The sequence below is a fragment of the Anser cygnoides genome, chromosome 1, assembly GCF_040182565.1.
Source record: "Anser cygnoides isolate HZ-2024a breed goose chromosome 1, Taihu_goose_T2T_genome, whole genome shotgun sequence".
Classification (NCBI taxonomy): domain Eukaryota; kingdom Metazoa; phylum Chordata; class Aves; order Anseriformes; family Anatidae; genus Anser; species Anser cygnoides.
Genome location: NC_089873.1, coordinates 48993365 through 49013229, shown reverse-complemented (window position 1 = coordinate 49013229; position 19865 = coordinate 48993365). Strand labels below are relative to the sequence as shown.

Sequence of the window (19865 nt, the reverse complement as noted above, 5' to 3'; positions counted from 1 at the left end):
ACTTCAAGTTGTGGGCAGTTGTGCTTTGAAGTCAAAGAATCCAGCCGTGTGGGTTTGCTTGTTCTGTCTAGCAAGCTTCAACCTTAACCTTGATTCTTTCTTTTTAAAGTGAGCTGTTCTTAATACAACTATTTCTGTAAGATGTTAACGTCCCACAGTTAAGGAAGACAGAAAACCATGACATTTTTATAGCCTTAAGTCAGTTTCTACCTCTTGAAATGCTTGATAGGGGAGAAAAATTGAGGAATAGCTTCTGATCGTAATTTGTATTACGCTGAGCTGTTGCTGTTTTAGTCGTCTGGAATATACGGCTGCTGTTTCACAGGTTTCTTTTGACTTGAATGTTAAACAGGCCAAAACTTTGGCGTCTGTCTCTAGAAATTTTTAGTTGTTTGTCTGCAGGTTTAACATTTATAGTGAGCGAGTCCCATGATGCCACATGCTCTGCAATTACCTTTGTTTTTTTGGTTAACCATATCTTGGTTAAGCATACTGATAGCTGCTTATTACAAGTACGCTGGCTAGCAGTTTCTCTTCCTCACTACGCTCAAAGGTCATTGCTATTCCTGGACTTGAAAACAAGGTAAAAACTTGGTTAGTAAGGCTTAGTGGAAGAATCCTTCATTTTCTTCTCTTAGCTGAATTTTACAGCTTTACTGCCTTGCTTGGCAGATAGAAAATGATAGAAAATAATACTGTTAACTTAGTCTTTGGGGTAAGTTAACCTTAAGAGCATAACTAGGCAAGCAGATTTGATGCCATTACTCTGTATTTTGGGAATCTTTTAAAAAGAAAGTCATTTGTAAGGTTTTTTTCAGAGATGGGGAAAAAAGAAGGATCACTGGCAAATAATCGAGTATAAGAAATCTCAATCCTGTATCTGCGTTCAGAGATACGGGACACAGTTTTCCCTATGTAGGAAGTGCTCAAAAGTACAAGAGTAAAACTTGTTGTGCATAGGCCAGGGAAAAAAGAGGTGCATTAGGTACTCCAGTCTTGATTTTCAGTAGAGTACTGCTGTCTCCATGAAGGTGAATGTCATTGGATGTCCAGGTGACCTGGATCTCAGCTGTCCTGTTTCTCACCTCTGATATTGAGGGGAGATGAATTGATAGCCTTATGCTGCTGATCTTGCACCTCTTCTGCCAAGCGAGTGCATTCTCGAGCAGCCACAGCTTTCTGGTGCATTCATTAAGCAATCTGTCTAGTCATTCGGGTACTGTGGGATCTGTCTTTGGGCCAGTTACAGATGGAAACACCTGAAAATCAAACTTGCTATATGGAATTTAACCCCCCCCCCCCCCCCCCCCCCCCCCCCCAAAAAAAAAGAAGTGCAAGAATGTCTGGAGTGCTTTTTAGCCTCCTGACCCAATCTTACAATTGGCAGCTATCAGGTCTCATATTGTGTAGAAGTTGACTACCATTGAGTATGTTGTTGCCAGCATCTCCCAAGATGGGTGTCTCATGCCCTGGTGGCTTCTGGAGGGTGTTACTGGGAGTGGAAAGTCATGGCTTTGAAGGTCCTGGGGACGTACCTTAGTGTGCTCCCTTAGATTCAGACTACAAAAGCACTGGGATCACAGGAGACTGAAGCACAGAAAAATGATGCTTGAGAAAATACTTCAGCTGCAAGGTTAGTGGAGACTTTTTGATAACTATCTTTGGGTAGTTGCCAAAATGAACTCCCAAGCACTTCTCAGTTGATTGTATGTATGGCTGTAAAGCTGATCAAGTAGAGTGATGTATTTTTAATGCTGATTGCTTGCTAGATGTATTTGCCTCTGCTTTTTGAAAAGGTAATTTAAAGCTAATAGATACACAAACCCAGCACAGTAGACTATTGATCGGGTTAGTAGTAGTCTACAACTATATATAAAGGCCTAAAAAGCTCTTGGCTTTATGCTACACTGCCAGAACCAGCAACCTGATTTATCCCTTAATAGTAATTAAGAATTTTATATTTAGCCTTAACTAAACAATGAGTGCTGATTAAACTATTTTATTAAGCTGGGAATGATTTAATGTGATATAATCATCCTTTTGTTCATCCCTGTTGCTAGCTTTCACATGACTGCAGTGAGTGCTAGTTTGATCAGCAGAAGATAATGTGTAATGCTGATGTTTGGGATCCCACAAGCGTGTTCATAAACTTGATTTTTACAACTGCTCTGTAAGCATTTTCGATGTGGTTCTTCCTTGTGATTAAGTGCTCCACCTGTGTGTTTAAAAGCTTGCTTCAAGCTGCAGTTAGTTGAGCTGTGCACCCTCTGCGGGAATCTCCTATTGATATCAAAGCATGCTAGGAGACAAAACTGGTGGTTGTAAGGATCAGGTTCAGACACTTGTATCTAACAATGTTCCTTTTGCTGGCTGTTAGTAGATAAGGTAGGCAAATGAAATATTTGATTTGACTGAAAATCTGAACATCTAGATCAGATATGAAGGATGGTTTTGTACTAAATGATGGTCTCTGCTGTGTTTCTTATTTAGCGTAGGAAAAATCATGGGCAACTGGTACAGTGGAGAATCCTTTGGAGTAGGGTGGTTCTTGGTTGCAATTAAATGCTGCAACAAGAAAATACCTGTCTGGTAAGGCTTTTCTAGGTGTGCATCGGTATGAATGTATGGTTTTGCATTCAAAGATGCACAGTCATTGTAATTACACTGCCCGGTTGCTGTAGGTGAACCTACACCGTATTTCTGTGAGCACTGAAGGGGCATAGTATGTGTTGCACATATCCCTATTGCCCTCATCACAGAATTAATTGTTTTTCTAGTTAAATGGGAGATGAGTTTAGAGACCATTAGAGGTAGCTGGTGAGGGTTTGACTGTCACTTTAATCATCTACCCACAGACAACATTAAACCTCTAAGTTGACGTTCTTATTGCTAGTCTTTTAATTGGTTTTCAAGACTTGAGTACTGATCCTGTACTGTTGTACTGTGACTTCAGGGTAGGGTTTGTCTAAATGTAGCCTAGAATACAAAGCGTTCGTCTAGGCACGTAGATGATGGAGTGTATTTCAGGCACGTCCTTCTTCTAAGACAAGGAAAACTGTTCATTGCCATCTAGTTGTGAATCAGGGTCTTACTTTCGTAGTCTTTTACTACAAATTACTCTAGATGTGAGGCATCCTAGTTTTCAGTATGTTGTACAGGTGGCTGGAGATGTTCTTAGCTCCATACATTGTGAAGCACAAGTCCTATAGACAGTGGTTAGTGGATTGGTATATATCAATGATATTACCAGGTGACACACGTTTTAAGTGAAACTAAAATGTCTTTGAAAATTTGGTATTAAACTTAGAAATTGTTTAAAATTCAACGTTCCATTTTTTCCCTCTTAAAGAAGTGTTAGAAGAAACCAGATTAAACAAAAGCCAATGAAATACTTTTTATAATTTAGTTACTCAATATTGTAAGCTTACCATGCTAATGTCATGTTTCAGTTAGTGAAGAAAAGCTTGTCTAGGACTAAAAATTACAAATATTTTCAGATGGCCAGTTCTTCAACCAAAAGGTGCCATTTCTTAAGAATTAGTTTAACGTGTGGTGATGTTTTAATTTTTGCACTTTGCTGTCTAGATGATATTAAGACTTGGTATTGTTACCAGATTTTTTACCGTCTTCATTCTCGTGCATTGTATTGTGTACTTTTTCTTCAGATGCTTAGACAAAATGAAATGTATGAGCAAGATATTACAACAACAGTGTCTTGGCTTTGTATTAAAAAGGCTAATGTTAATAATGTTGCTTTTCTGTTGTTTGTTTTGTAAGTGCTTCTTACAACTCCTGGCTTCCTATTGTTTCATTTCTGAAGTCTATAATCCATTTGTCTAGTGAATAAGTGCATTGCAGGAAAAGTAGGCAAAGTAGTACCAAGATTCCGGAGTAGTAAGCTATATTTAACAGTCATTTGCAATTATTCATAGGTGCTGTTGGTAAGCAGTAGCCGATATCCAGATCAGTGGATTGTGCCAGGTGGAGGAATGGAACCAGAAGAAGAACCCGGGGGAGCAGCTGTCAGAGAGGTGTACGAAGAGGTAACAAAACAGAAATCATCTGCTTTATCACAGAATGGCTGAGGTTGGAAGGGACCTCTGGAGGTCCTCTCTAAGCCCCTGCTCAAGCAGGGCCTCATGGAGCCGGTTGCTCGGGATCATGTCCAGATGGCTGTTGAATACGTCCCAGGAAGGAGATTCCACAACCTCTCTGGGCAGCCTGTTCAGTTTGTGCTACTGCTATCATCATATGGGAATCAAGAAGAAAGAGGGAGCTCTACCTCCTTTATCAATGATTTGACCAAAACTTCAATGATTGTGAAATTCAGTTCTGTATGTCAGGATCAAGGTATAGTGTGGTGAGGTGAACTAAACTGTTTCCCAGCACACTCTCATTTCATAGCTGAACTTTGTAATAAACGCTTAACTGGAAGCAGAACTGTGACTTCATGCCAAATGAGATATAGTAGTGTAGCATTTCTGTGCTAATGCAGAAAATGTACGGTTTGCAGCTCTTCTAGAACAGACTGAAGGTGAACAAACCATGAAAGTACAGCTATGCAAGAAAGATAAATAAGTAGACCTTTGAGGAGATTCCAAACCAAAGTAAATATTGGGAACTAATATATCTGAGCAGTTGAGAATTCAACAATAAAAAGGACTTGTAAGTATATGTAAGGTTCTTTATCTATAAAGAATGTACCATAGGTATGGTCTGCATTTCTAACCCTGCTCATACCCTGACACAAAGTGTTAAGTCTAGATGAATTAATGAAGCTTCCTTACTCTAGTATGGTATTTAAATTTCAGATGCAAATTTTTTTTAACTTGCTATTTATTTTTCCTAGGCAAACCGTTAAAAATGGTAGATTAAATACATAATAGCTGACAGTGTAAGCCCAATAAAACTTCAAGAAAATCACACTGAGTTTACTAATTTAATTGGAAATTCTGTAATGTGCAGTTGACCACAGATCAATTCTAATAATTTACATAATGCTTCTTAAATAGAAAGTACAAGGTTTTGCAGAAAGTGGATGCATGTGTATGCATGCTGGGAAGTAAGTGAAGTACAGAACGTGTGGTAGTATTAAACAGCTTTGTCATCCCAGTATGACAAAACACATTAATGCTGTTGTTAATTATCAGTATGCATAATGTTTTTATTAGAGCTTTTCTCTATTTTTGATTAGCTGTGCTACTTGGTATTTTAGCTTGCATACCCTTAGGTCTAATTTTGCTGTGTTGTGGAGGCTTGGGAGTTTAATGTAAATGCAGCTTGCCCAAATTCTGCTTGCTTTTTGGTGTCTAAATGAGTTCTGTGGTCTCTAATTCATTGAGCTTTTTTCCCCACCTTGTGTGGGGAACAGACCAATGTGGTATTCAGTGCTCTTAGCAACCCTCCTGCAGCAAGATGCAGGAATAAATAAGCCTCATTTATACAAGGTTATTCCAGACCAGGGCTATGTTCAGTTTTTGCTGTGGGGGCCAGTTTTGAGCTGCCCAACACACACTCAGACAAGTGCTCCTGTATAAAAGTGAAGGGAACAGCCACAAGGCAGCCAAGTGCCATTTGAAGGGAGCAAAGACCCAGGATTTTATAGATAGACAGCACAGATACCTCTAGGGAAAGTCATGACACATCCCCCATCTTGAAGGGACCTGGCTGTGCTTAATATGTCAAAGTTGCTGTGGGGGCTTGACCAACTATTCAGAAACTAACAGTGGTCAAGCTTCAGTTTGCAGGCGGTGCAGTGCTAGACACAGAGTTGTCAGGTTAACTTCATAGCCAAGAAGTATAGCACTGAGAGTTGTGGTTCGGAGGCTGATAATTAGTTTTCTGCTACCCCGAGGCTGCTCTGAGAATATTTTGTGTACTTAAAGTCATGGCCTTGCTCACAAATTTCTGCGATGGTGTGGTGAAAGGGGTGCAAGTGGGGAAGGTTAAGCAGAACAGGTGCAGAATATGGTTAGGTGGTACATTTAAAGTCCAATCAGAGTGCACGTGCTGCCCAGACACTGCGAACTTCATGGCTGCATCATAAAGATATACTAAAAAGTTGGTTACTCCTGAAGAAAAAATTTTGCAGATGATGCATAGGAAAAAAACAGGATACTGTTTTTCAGAATGCTGAAAACATCTGCAACATACAGATTCAAGTGAGAGTCTTCAAAAATTGTCTTGTACCTGTTGAAATTTGACATGTTACCTTAACTGCAATACTGCTGCAGTCAAAATTTTCAGTAGGAGCCTTCATGATAGAAAAGCTGCATGTTACGTGTCTGGAAAAAAAATGTCAATATCAAGTGTTTCTACACTGAGAGAGACTTTCTGAAGGTAGAGAACCCAACAGATCTGAAGTTCTTGAGTGGTGCTAGCAGGGGTGTTTTAGTCACAGGCTAATTAAGTTTTTACTCATTCTTATTATGGTGGCTACGCCTGTTTTTATGGTACTTTGCAGCAAGGTGTGACCCTGCCAGCCATGCTCAGCTCTTATCTGTGCTTGAAAGTGTGTAAAGGGTTTTTCATAAGCTAGGGGCTTTAATAAGCAACAATTATTTGAAGATGCTTGTTCTACAGCTTCAGGATTTTCAGCATTTGATGGCTTGTGTATCTGATGAACATTAAAGGTTCATGTCCTAAACTAAAATATTATTCAACTATGGGCTGAATCTTCCGTGCTGCCATGAGACAGCAAAGAAAAATGCCACTTTTGATGAAAAGCCAGCATGGTATTCAGGGTTTTGACTTGAACCATGGAAATTCATACTAACCTTTCTAGAGATGGATGTCCTTTCTATTTTTATACGAAGGTCAGTATCACCTGGCAAACTGGTTACAGTACGGTGAAGTGAACTGTTAAGGGTTTTGTGAATGAATAAGCTTCAAAGCAGGCACGCTGTGGCACTGGTTTGAACTGTGTTTCTTCAGTCTTGGGTCATGCATAAACTAACCGTCAGTTACCATTAATTTATTAAAACAGAGAAACGGATTGTGGGTGTTGCAGACGCAGTTCCTAGTGGTAGGAGTGTTAGTAGCTCACAGTATGAGAGCCCACTGGCTCTAAAAGTCCCTTGGTTTCCCAACAAAAGTGGAGTATTTAAAAAACTTGTTTTAAAATCCAGGCAAAGATCAAATGTAGTCAAATCTACATGCACTGCAGTTCTTCTACAGTCAGATTGTGTGACTTCAGATCTTTTTTTATCCTTAAAGCTCTGTTTGTGTTGGGGTTTTTACATCTAGTAAGTAATGTTTCTGATTCAGGATCATTGTTACTTATAATAAATTGAATATCTGTCTTTTATGGGTTGCAGTAGGTAAGATTCCTTAGGTACGAGGATTCCTTAGGTACGAGTTTTCACAAACCTGAAACTAGGATACCAAAGTGAAATTACAGCATAAAGCAATCCCAGAAACATATTAAACCTTGTCTAACCGTGGAGCTACTTTGTAAGTGAATTTGGAGCTTAGTCTTTAACGAGGCAGTGTGAAAGGTGGAAATGGGAATTGCTTGCACACGGGGTGTTCAAAGGGAAATACAACAGAAACAATGGTGATTAAATGATTACGATCTTCCTCTCAAAAGGAATAAACACCATCCCGTTCCCTTTTCTTCCATTGCACTAAAAAGACCCTTGCTCTATTTGCACCTAGTAGTATACTGAATTGCCAGCCAAAAAATATTCAATTCCTCCCTGACCTGTGGGAATACAGCTGCTGAGAAGAGGAGGCTGATTCTGATGGTTAATCTGCTGCAACAGTGTAAGTGCCAGTAATGTTATCTAAGACCTCTCAAAGGAAATACAGGAATCTGCTCCAGTGAGCAGCTATTAGTTGAAAAATGATTGGGCGTTTCAGACTAGAACTATGTACATACTTTAAAAAAAAAGTACTTCCTTTTTGACAGGCACAATGAAACACTGAGTTCTATAAAAGTATGCAAAAGAGAGCAAGAATAGCCTTGCACTGTCTTTTCAGGAGAGTAGCCAATAAAGTAGTATCCAACAGATCCCACAGTTAAAATAACTATGTATTGCAGATTTTAAGCAACTTTCTGCCCTGGTAGACTGTTAGCCTAAAAACAAAATTCTAGTGTGACTCTTGCTCCATCTACAGGAAACCCAAGGCAAGCATGACTGCACCTCCTGCATGGCAGTGTATCAGGATCAGCCAGCAGTCAGTGACCTCCAGGCCAAAAAAACATGGGATGAAGTGACCAGTTTTTACTCCTGTGGTTGGATTTAGACTTAATATTAAATATATGTATAAGTTCAGATTTAAGAAATCTACCTGCTGCTTATAGACATGCAGTAACTTGTCTGATAAAGGAAATTATGTTCATTCAAACTTTCTCTTGAGGTTTAGTGTCTTAATCTTAAAGTAGCCTATGGAATTTTTTTACTTAAAAAGCTGTGGTTTTACCAACCATGGGCACATAATGGCCACGGGGAAAAAGGACAAAATTGTTCAAACTCTAAAATTTGCTCTTGTGTTGAGTAATAAGCTTAAAACTGGGAGTGTAAGAACTTCAACTGACATTCCAGGAAAAAGCTGAAGCATTTCTTAGTCCTCTAGGACTCAATTTTGATGCATTTTGAAGTTGCTATGTAAAGGTAAGAACCTGGAAGAAATACTCTTGTTAGCAAAGGTACTCTTTATTTTTAATGGTCTGTCAATTTAATGACACTTTTTAAACTATGAAGATGATTCAGTCAAGGTCAGAATAGCTTATTTTCAGAAAAAAAAAGCCATGAGACTTGTCTCTGTTAAAAGTTGCTGCCTTTTTATATTTTTGGGTATGAAAGTATTGAAAAATGCTCCTATCTGAAGGAATGGTGCTACATTTTGGAAGCATGTATCTTTGCCTAGAGATTAACTAGAAATCAGTGAGAGATCACATCTATGTGACACCATCTGGTTGGGCAAAAGCTTCATTCTGAGCTTTGGGGGATTATTACACTTAATGTAATGGAGTGCAGCTAATTGTTTCATTCAGAATTACTCAGTTGAGTATTTGTTTAAACCACTGATTTGCATGGAGGGAGAACAGAAGCTGTTAAAAACAAGTAAATTCCATGTGCTCATAGTGAAATAGATGATAGATTCACATTGTGAATATGGGGTACTGAGAAATGGAGGGAAAAAGAAAGCTCTGCAAGAAAGCTATTTAGTATTGGTAATGGTGTTTGTGCCATGTGTTAGATATCGGTTAGGTTTCAGACTCCCACTCACTAGTTCAGAGAAATTCTCCTGCGTTTCTTCATTGTGATTTTTTTTGTCCTTCAGCATTCTTGTTGCCAGAGTCCTGCCTATGATAGTAGTGGGTGTAAATGCTTTCCCGAATCTTCGATATAAATAAGGCCTTGGCTAGTTCTAAACTCCTGAAAGTTTGGGGGGATATTTTTGGGTGGCTTTCTCTTTTCATTTTTTTTCAAGTAGAAATCTTGAAGGATATAGTGATTCCTAGATTTTGCTGCTTGAGAAGAAAGGCAAAAACTGAGGACAGACATTAGCTTCTGGCCTTTTTAAGTTCTGCTTCTTATTCAAAAGGTACTATAATGCTGAAGAAATTAGGATTGATCAGTAAAGCTTGAACATTTATTTAGTGTGTTTCTCTAGGCTACTGAAGTCTTTCGTTGCCCTGTGTGAAGCACAAGCAGTCTTTGGTGTCTCTTGGGGCCTGTCGTTTCCATAATTAACATGCTGCCTAATCACTTATCCAGCAGGCACAGTTAACATTTCAACTTCATGAGCTCTAACAGGTATCTCTTTCAGCACAGCAGATGACCAGAGTAATGTATATAGCTTTGCATCAACTTTAGGTCTAGTTTTTGCTCTAGATAAACAAAATGCTTTTTTTTGTTGCAGGGGCTGAGATCACACTTCTTTCATCAAAACTGCTTAATAAATAACATCAGCCATCTGCTTTCTTTAAAAAGAAAGACACAAAACATTCACTTGTGAGATCTTGATTAGACTTATTGCTGAAGCCTGCCCAGTTGTCTGTCAGAGTTGCACATTAAAATGTAAATAAGATCCATATGGTCCTTTGTATAAAGACATAAGATATCAGTAACTTTCTTTGATTAAAGCTGGAAACCAAGACAAAGCTAGAAAGTGTCATCTTAGCACTAAGAAGCTGTGTTTTAACTACTGGTTATACAAAGCAAGACAAAATGTAAATATGGCTTAGTCTACCAGTAGACTACATACGTGTTCAGATTTCAGTTGGATAGACTCAGGTGTGTTTAGAATAAAAGGATGATCCTAAATGACTTATGTTGGAAGAGGCATTGTATATTACTTCTGTAAAAACAAACCCTGGAATATTAGTAGGATATAATGACCACCTTAACTGTTGAGAAGACTACTAAGCACAGGATGATACACATAGGGGTTATTTAAAAAACTTGGAGCAAATCTCTAAATGTAAAGTTCTTTATAAAGTTACTAACTAGAAAAATAATTCAAAACTGTAGAGAACTGGGAATATAAACTTAGGTTTTAAATTACATGCCAAAAGTTATGCTTTCATATGAAAGACAGCATACATTAATTCATTATGCTGTCAGATCCACCCTTTTACCCGCAGTTTAATTTGTTGCTCTATTTTGAGGACTTGCACTTGACTTTCTGTAAGAAATAGCAATGGAATTTTAATAATTCTGTCTCCAGATATGCTACCCTACTACTTTAACTTATTTCTTAGGCTATCTTCTTCCCTGGATAACTTTTTTCAATGTTGGATGTCTCTAATAAAATACAATTCACAAAGTCCATGGTAAATAAGAGTATTCTGGTCTGGATGGCAGTGCTTGAAAGAACTATGTACTCTTTGATCCACAGAACACAAAAACTTGTCCTAATATAATATTCCAAAGCTAGAAACTCCAGAAGCAATGCAGCACTGTGTAGTTAAAACCCATGTTAAAATACTTGCTTAAATGTTGCTACAGTATATTGCAGTTTTTGAAATTAAAAAGCATATGTTAATACTTTTTTCCTGTCTTTTTATTGTAGGCTGGAGTAAAGGGAAAACTAGGCAGGCTGCTTGGGATATTTGAGGTGAGCTATTTCTTTTACTTTATAAAGATTTTTTTTGGTGGGGTTGGGGCGGGTAGAGTGTTTTTGTTTTTTTCCCATGAGAGTTGTGGAACTACAGAAAGTAACTTCCATGCAGCAGAGTCAGACTTGTGTTACTTAACACAAGTGTCATTAACACTTTAAGTGTTACTTGCATGTACTTTTGCTGTGCAACTTTGAATTCTGCTGAAGGACACATTAGACAGGTGTTTTTCTTCCATTGCTACATGATGGGTGAAGGTTTGAATAAGAGTGATACTTGCATTTTCTGGGAAATCAGTATCTAGCAGTATAAAAGAACAAAACTGAACCTGTGGACTGGCTGCAGCACAGTGACCTTTCACTGTGTGGATTACCTCTGTCAGTTCATGTATTTGACTTAGCTTGTTCAAAAAAAGTGTGTGCTTTCTAAATAGGTGCTTAGTGCTGCTAACATGGCAAACCTATAGAGGTAATAGGAGTTTTGTGTTTGTCGTTATTGGAAACAGATGCTATTTTACTTGTACTTACTGAGTGAAACTTCTGAGCGCTGTATAGGTTATCAGGCCACGTTATGTAGTGGTTCCATCTTGACAAAAAAACACCTTTCATATAGGAAGTTGAGTTGTGAAAACAGTGCTAGGACATGTACTATACTGTGATTAACTTACAAAACATGTAGAGGATAAGTAGTGAGTAGTACTAATGGGCAACTGCTAATACTAAACAGGGCAACCAACAACATAGAACACAAGTTTCCCATACATCAGTACAGATGGTTAGTCTGTGAAAATAAGAGCCAGGGTTTGCTAGCAAGTATTCTCTAGGGTAAGTAGTTTCTAATCTTACAGTTGTGGAAAGTCTGTAATTACAAATTTTTTGCTGTGAATTAAAACCTCTACTTCTAACATTTAAGCAGAACCAGGATCGGAAGCATAGGACGTATGTTTATGTTCTTACTGTGACGGAAATACTGGAAGACTGGGAGGATTCAGTTAATATAGGTAAACCCATTCTCTGTTTTCATATGCTATACTCGAAATTATTTGAAAATATATGCAAGGACTGAGGACAGCACTGGTTTGTTCCTGCTTAGTGCCAAGCTTCAGGGTAGATGGGAGCATCTGGGGCTGCTCCTGACTCACCTCTCCTTGGAGTACCTCTGGGGAGCGCTGCTGGCAGGAGTGTGCCCTGGTGGGGCCATGTGCCCTGGTCTCAAACTAGCAGTTTATAGATGTCTTAATAGAGTTCAAATGTGTAGTATCTGTAACGCTGTAAAGCCAAGTGAAAAACAGAACTAACCCCACCGTTTTCACAATGCTATCTTGACCTTGTCTATGAATATTTTCAGAGGCTTCTAATTTTAAAGGACTGGCTTCTTGTAAGAAAGATGGTATTAGGGCTATTTTACCAATGTGTCTTAGAACTTATCTAAACAAAAATTATCTAAATGTATCTCTGGTATAAATTAATTGTTTTTGTAAACTTAGAGTTAACGTTAGTAACTCTGTACCTGGGTATGTTTTGAGTATGGAATACTGATTTCCAAATTAGACCAGGCTACTCTTACTGTGTAACTTCATGCATGTTCATTCTTCAGATTGGTTCAGTGCTAGACATGACAATGTAGGAGGGTGGTACTCTAACTACTATTCTTTCTGTTAAGGACTAGATGTAGCTTTTGTAGCATACAGGGAGTTATATGAGCTGCTGTCTGGTATCTGCTTTAAGAGATTTATCTGAAATGCTTTATTATAATCTAACTGCTTTTGGTAAGCTTGAGTGATTTTCTTGCATTCATCAATATTTTGTTTTTTTTTGTTTTATTTTTTTACTGTCTTCTACCTGAAAACTTGAGCTTCAAAAGTAAATGAGAAAAAGTTATCAGATAGCAACAAATGGTGCTGTTAAAAATTTGTAACTCCCTGCTTTTCTTTGTGGATTGTACTCATTCAGGAAGGAAAAGAGAATGGTTTAAAGTAGAAGATGCAATCAAGGTCCTTCAGTGTCACAAGCCTGTTCATGCAGAGTACTTGGAAAAACTGAAACTGAGCTGTTCGCCCACTAATGGAAACTCTGTGGTTCCCCCTCTTCCAGATAGTAACTCCTTATATGTCACTTCTGCACAGACTTCTGGGTTGCCCTCTACTGTGAGATAAACGTTTGGATTACCTCTTTATTCATGTCATCACAAGGGGAGACATCTTTGATCACATGTAGGCATCTGTATAAGTGTCAATTCTAAGTGAAATATGTGAATGTGTCATAATGTTGAGTTTATTTGAACACGTTTTTCCTTTTTAACAATGTAAAATAGTATTTCAGCAAACCAAAGCCATATATGGATTTTTTTAAGATGCCTTAGTAGGCCATTTTTAAAAAGAAATAAGAAACTTGAGTATATAAATTTCCGTATCTGCTAAAATGAAATATGCATCTCAGTGGTGTTCAGCTTATTTAAGACTTGTCAGTTAGTCAGCAGTTCTACAAGAGTACTTGCTATAGAAAAGCTTGAGCAAATAGTCCTATACTAAACTCTTATTTGGTATGATGAATGAAGCGCTAAGAACTGAAGATGGCACTGTTGGGGGAAATGTGTGGTGAAGGCAGAGATGCGTGTGACTACAGTAAAGCACTAAACCATGTCGAGCCTGTCAAGAGCAAAGGATACCTTCATAAAGCACTGCTTGCCTCGGTCATCCAAAAGGTTGCCTTATCCTATGCAATCTTCACGTAACGTAGAACTAGAGCAAGGATGGTAAACTTGTGTCTTGTGACTACCAAAACCATTCGCTGTACTTTTGTTATTTGGTCAGCTGATGAACTGTCAGAAGATACATGCAGAAAGTGGTGTGGATTCCCCACCCTCCCTCACCTCCTGTTTTTCCTTCTAGCCTTTGGATACACATCCTGTTCATGGTGCAACTGCACTCCGGGTTCCAAAAACGTCTAACCTTCAGTGACAAGCATCTTACCTAGCGTTCGTGCAGTTTGTTGTCCTTTGAAAATACTTAAAGGAAAATAAGACTTACTCAGCGGGCATGTATATGTTACAGAGGTGTCTGTTAGCAAGCATGTGTTGAGGTGTCTTGCCCAGCAGGAACCAGTTGGGGTTCTTCCTGGGCCTTGGAGGCATGCGGGCTGATACTTACACTAATGGAAGAATAATATTCCTTTGTCTTATTCAGAAGGTATGCTGAACCCCCCCCTTTTTTAAGTTAGCTCTTAAATACTTCAATTTTATTATTTTAACATCAGTTGCTTTAGCTTTATGAATTAAAAGCTGGCCTCTTGATAAAACCTACCTGGAAGAAATGAGGTACAGCTGACAACTTTCTTTTTCATTATTCTTTTTTTCAGCCAAAAAGATGAAACCTAAATCCACTGTAGGTCTTAATGTTTTTACTGTAGGGTTATTCTGTCTCTCTTGCTCTCTCTCTCCCTCTGTGTACGTATGTTTGTGTATGGTTTTCTTCTACAGGAACACGATCTATTTCATATGAACACCCTAATTCTGATTTTTTTGTAGGATCTAAACCCAACTATACCTCCTCTCCAGCCAATCAAAACAGAGGTTGAGGTAAAGCTTTACCTCGTATGTGAAGTTTATTCTGGGTATAGCTCATTCTCTTCATAGCATTGGAACCTTTGTAAATAGTCCAACTAGTAAATAGTGAGTGTAAAATGGAAAATAAATGTAATTTAAACCTTTTGTTACTCAATACACAAATGGTTAACTTCTACTTTTTTAACACAAATTGTGTAAAATGCTGCTATAAATTAAACTTTTTTGTGCTGTTACACTTTTTTAGGAAAAAATGTTGTTGCCAGAAGTTACTCCTTAGAAAAATAATCTTGTGCCATACGTAAATGCAGTGAAACTAGGGAGACAGATGTTCTGATCTCTTCATGCTGCTCTCTTTGAAGAGGCATAAATACTACTGACAAGAGGCATGAGCCACAAAGCTGAGGACTTCTGCTGTGGTGGTAGGGTGTGTTTTTTCATCCTTCTGTCCAGGTCACTTCCAGAACTGGAAGGAGGAACACACAACTCTGTTCAGGCACATCTAAACATGGAGGTATTTAACGCAAGTAGCTTGTCCTTGCTTTTAGTCATGAGGTGAGAGGCTAAACTCTTGGTGTCAAAAGCAAGGTTTTGCTAGGCAAAACAGAAGAAGGTAGAGTTGAGCATTTTGATGAATGTCTAATCTTCCATAAAATTATACCTATGGTGTGTAAGGGTACCTCTGGCTCTAAAGCTGCCTTTAAAAGAGTGAAAGATTTAGCTCTCTTTTTTGGTCACTTACTTTTGATGCTTTATTTGTTCAGTAGTCATTTTAACACTTTAAATTGAGCAAACTTGTACAGGCTTTCTTGTAACAAGATTCTATAGAATATGTGAAAGCTAAAACAAGAATCCAGAGACTTCTTACTCATAAAAATGCTTCTGTCTCAGTTTCAGATTCTTGGAATAAAACCAATCCAAGCTTGTATAAGATTTAGTGATAATGCATGATCTTATTTTGTAACTCTTGAATTATGTATTTGATAATGTAAAAATGTACAGTATTGCTGTTGCTAACAAACTCAGCTGATTGCCTATAAATATTTTGGTTATTTTTTGGTCACACATTTGAGCTGTTCAATAGTGCCAGATGGATTTTTTAGCAGCATTCATTGTATAAATCTCTTCGGTCTCTATGCAACCTTCAGAATGAAGCTCTGTATTGCTTAGACTTCTGCTCCCTTTTGGAGGAATAGTCTGTGAATTGTACAAACCTGACAGTAAAAGGTAAATTGGAAACACTTCAGTTTTGTCCCAAGAAAACTACTTTAGTAAATGAGCAGTGGTATGGCTTTAGTCTAAATGAAATCTGACCTAGACTTTACCAGGAAGGGTTTGTTCAAAAATCAATTGGAAAGCTACAGTTTTTTCTAGTACCTACCACTTTAAGTGTAAAACCCTTCTGCTTGTCCATGCCTCTCTCTTTAGATGGACTAAACCTGTTGTGTAAGAGCAGATGGGGGATTGGTCTCATTCTGTACAACTACCCAGATCTGGTTGTGCAGAGTAGGGTTAGGGACATGAATCTGCAGATTTCAGAAACCTAAGTTTGTATCACTGCTTTTCCTACCTAAGTTCTGAGATCATTATAACTTAGCTTATGGTGGTATCAAACAACTAGCCTTAAAGTTTCAAAACGTGTAAAGCCAGAACTAAGGGGAATGGGTATGTTAAACACCAGAAGAAATACTGAAGTACTGCACAGAGGCTGTTAAAGTGAAAAATCTTATTTTGGTGCTTACTGCACCCTGACTTAACCTTTCAATGTTCTGTTAACAATGTGCTGTAAAAAAAAAAAAGCGAACAGTTGGTTTAATTACCACTGTGGTTTGTGAAGTGAAAATTGAAGGGAAGGGGTGGGGGGGGGGGGGGGGCAAAATAAGCTGTAAACATTTTGACCTGCTTGCATGGATTTTCTTTAAAGATTGATGTAAGAATTTTGACTTTTTATATTTGAGAAATACCAAAATAAAATCTAAATTAGCCCTGTGGAGGATGTAATCATTTCATCTCAATTTAACCTTTCTGAATCTGGCTCCTATCAGAATTTTCTCTTAATGCATCATGTAAATCTGAAGCACACAAGTAGGGGTGAAGTGTGTGTGTGTCAAAGCACAACATACAGTGGGGAAAGATGAAATGATTTTTTCCAAGACTCAAGACTTTCCTGGAGTTTTGTTCTATTATTATTGTAGGGTTTTTTAAACACTGTACCTCTTTAAACACCATGGGATGCTACATATGCGGTATATGATCAGCTGTTCTCTGCCTGATGGACCAGGGTGGACTTCCCCAGCTCACAGCACCAGCCTTGGTTCCAGGTGATCTGTTACCACCAATTCTGGGGGACAACAATAAGAAGCAGACACAAAGAGAGGAGCAGGAACCTGGCCAAAGATGCCATCATCTTACACCCTCTCCCTGGCACTTACCTCTGGCCTGGCATCTGCTGCAGCTACCCAGGCTTCATAACAAGGTCCTAAGGGCCTTTTTGCTGCTATTCAACTCAATGCTAAACCCTGCCTTCTTGCCTGCTTCCTGTGTGTAACACGAGCAGAACCCACCTTTCAACAAGCCAGGCAGACTTCCACAGCAAGCGAAGGGAAAACACAGTATTAGACTCACTTCACCGTGTCATATTCCTACGAGATTAGCCAGCTTTTAATGCCTGGAACATAAGGCCACAGACAACCCCTCCATAAATCTAGCAGTACCCATCCCATGCTTAGTGTTACCCTCTAGTAGAAGTAGCTGATGGGAAAAGCACAGCAGGCAATCAGCACAGGTTAGTGTATCTGCCATAGCAAGCAACACCTGAGCAGCCCATGTGAAACCTGGATTTACAATTGACCTTGCAAACCTGACCCTACAAAAATCATGGCTACCTGAACTTCGTACAGGGAGGTACAGATTAGGCCTAAGACAAAAAGAGTCCATCACAGTGCTGAGGAGGTGCTCTGCCTGCATGGGAGCGACAGAAACAACTCTGCAACAAGTCCTTCAGTCAAATGAGTTTCCTTTGTGCATGTAATATAAACACATGGCTATACTGCATGTATATGTATGCATATATTGAAGTGTTCCTGATGCATGTTTGGCATGTGAATTTAACAGTCTCTGGGAAGGCTGGTGAGGCTTACTGTACCATTAGAGGTACTCCTAACTCTCATTTGAGAAGAATCCTTCAGCACTCAGTGCCTCAGTGACAGGCCAAGCACAGGTGACAATGCCCTAGCATCAAACTGAAGTAGCCCCAGTAGTCAAGTCAGGGTGCCCTGTCCCCACCCAGGTCAGCCCCTGGGCACTTCAGCTAACAGCTTCCTCCACCACCACCCCTTCAACCCAGAGCAGTTTTTATTCTTCGTGTTCTGTCCTGCAAACAAATAGAAAAAAACCACTTGCTCACACCTCACCCCTTCTGGCTTTCACCTGTAAGTGCTGAGGGGAGATTATCAAGACAAATAACAAGGATAAAGCAGTTAAGCTGCTTGCTGCTCCTCCTGCTGTACCTCAGTGCAAGGTAACAGTTACATACTTGCTCTAAGATCTTCCTGCACACTTCTTATTGAAGTGTTGTGATACAAGGTATTGAAATCCAGTATAGCAGACACAATTAGCAGCTGTGAGCTACCTTCGTAATGTCTCAAGCATTGCTAAGCCACCTTACATCCATCAGTTTGATTGCACTCGAAAGCATCCAAACTGACTACTTAAGTGCACAAGTCTTGTGCTAAAACAGGCCGACTGAAACACAGGAGAAAAAATAAATAAATCCCTCTGAGCTTGTACACCAGAGCAGTCCTCTCTGATGGCTTTAGGACCAAAGCGTTGCCCCACTTTTCTCCCCATATATAAGAGAAGAAAAATAGGAGAAAAAAAAAAACAGCAACTGTGAGCTATAAGCAAAGTTAACATTTATCTTCCTTATTTTAACAGGTGTTAAGAACTGTTAAGAAATTGTATTGCAGAGCAATGGCAGCCCACTACAGTTAAATGAAGCTCAGCATCTATACAATGAATAATCACTCTTCCTTTTATTTCAGTGTCATATTACATTACAGTCATGACATGTTATTGACAAAACCTACCAGACATTTTTACTTCAAAAGAAACCCTCAAAAAAAAAAAAGAGATACCCCACGGAATGTGCACAAGTTGAGATGTCACAATTTTTGATGTTTCTAGTCCATTAAGATGTTTCACAACAATCTCCATGTGTCAGAAGTACGCTTTCTTGAAAGCTACAGAAGCAACATTTCACTTGTTTTAGACTAAGTCAGCTACCACACAAAGGAACTGCTCCATCAGTTCCCAGTGATAATACACTGCATACCCATGAAAGCATACGGTTAAGTGTTAAGAGACAACCACTGACTGTTTATGCAAAAACAAAACCCTCCCAAGCCGCCTTGATCTCAAGGAAATTACTGCAGATGTATTTTGCATGTGTGGTTTTAGCGTCTATTTGATAATCCAGGCTTAAGAGCTGCAGTTACTATCCAGAACCTAACGAAGCGATAGCAACACTCTTGTTGAGGATTTCAGGACATTTGACACATAGCACCAGTAATGCCAGAGGAAACCCATTTATTGTAAACTTAGCGTAAGTTTATCCAATGGTCATCCGTTACAAAGTGGAGATAAAACTAATACTCCAAGAGATAGCTGCATTTGCTAACCAGCTGTAAAGGTAGAAGGAACAGAAGTAACCTTGAGTTTCAGATAATGCCTGTGAATATCCATCTGCTTAGCTGAGTTTAAAAAAAAAAAAAAAAACCTCTATCTGTCTGGCTTCAGAGAATTTAGTCTATTTAGTCTAAGTTTCACACATTCCCCAACACAAGATAGAATAAAATCCCCAGCTTTACTTTATACAGAACTCTTAAATCAGGTTTATTTTTTTGAATATATATATACACATATACACACACACAATGCCAAATTTAAAAGGATTAAATATGCCTGAATACATCCTACAACAAGCAGGAATTTGTTTATTTAGGAACCCCATTTAAAGTTTGCTTTCGTTACAACTATCACTTGAAAATATTCAAAATAGTTTTGAAATACAGTATTTTACCTGTCCTTTTATACCACTAATTTCAGACATATCCTTACTATGGACTCCTACATTCAAACTCAGTATTGACTTCTTTAAGTCCCCAATTTGTTGAGATACTTAATAAAAATAAAGTGAAATAACCCAGACACGTACTGGCTACCATGTACTCAAATG

At 38.7% G+C, this 19865-nt stretch overlaps 1 protein-coding gene across 3 annotated transcripts in view; it reads left to right on the top strand.

Moving 5' to 3' along the window:
* Positions 1 to 19334, top strand: part of NUDT4 (nudix hydrolase 4) — a 28968-nt gene extending 9634 nt beyond the window's left edge. For 2 of the 3 annotated variants that reach the window (XM_066995090.1, XM_066995080.1), the window contains 4 exons: positions 3933 to 4043; positions 11023 to 11067; positions 11981 to 12068; positions 13021 to 19334. In XM_066995090.1, coding sequence (XP_066851191.1) covers positions 3990 to 4043; positions 11023 to 11067; positions 11981 to 12068; positions 13021 to 13223 — 390 coding nt within the window. In that variant the 5' untranslated portion in view covers positions 3933 to 3989 and the 3' untranslated portion in view covers positions 13224 to 19334. The remainder of the gene's footprint in view (positions 1 to 3932; positions 4044 to 11022; positions 11068 to 11980; positions 12069 to 13020) is intronic. The other variant, XM_066995083.1, reaches the window with a different exon arrangement.
* Positions 19335 to 19865: the final 531 nt, after the last annotated feature.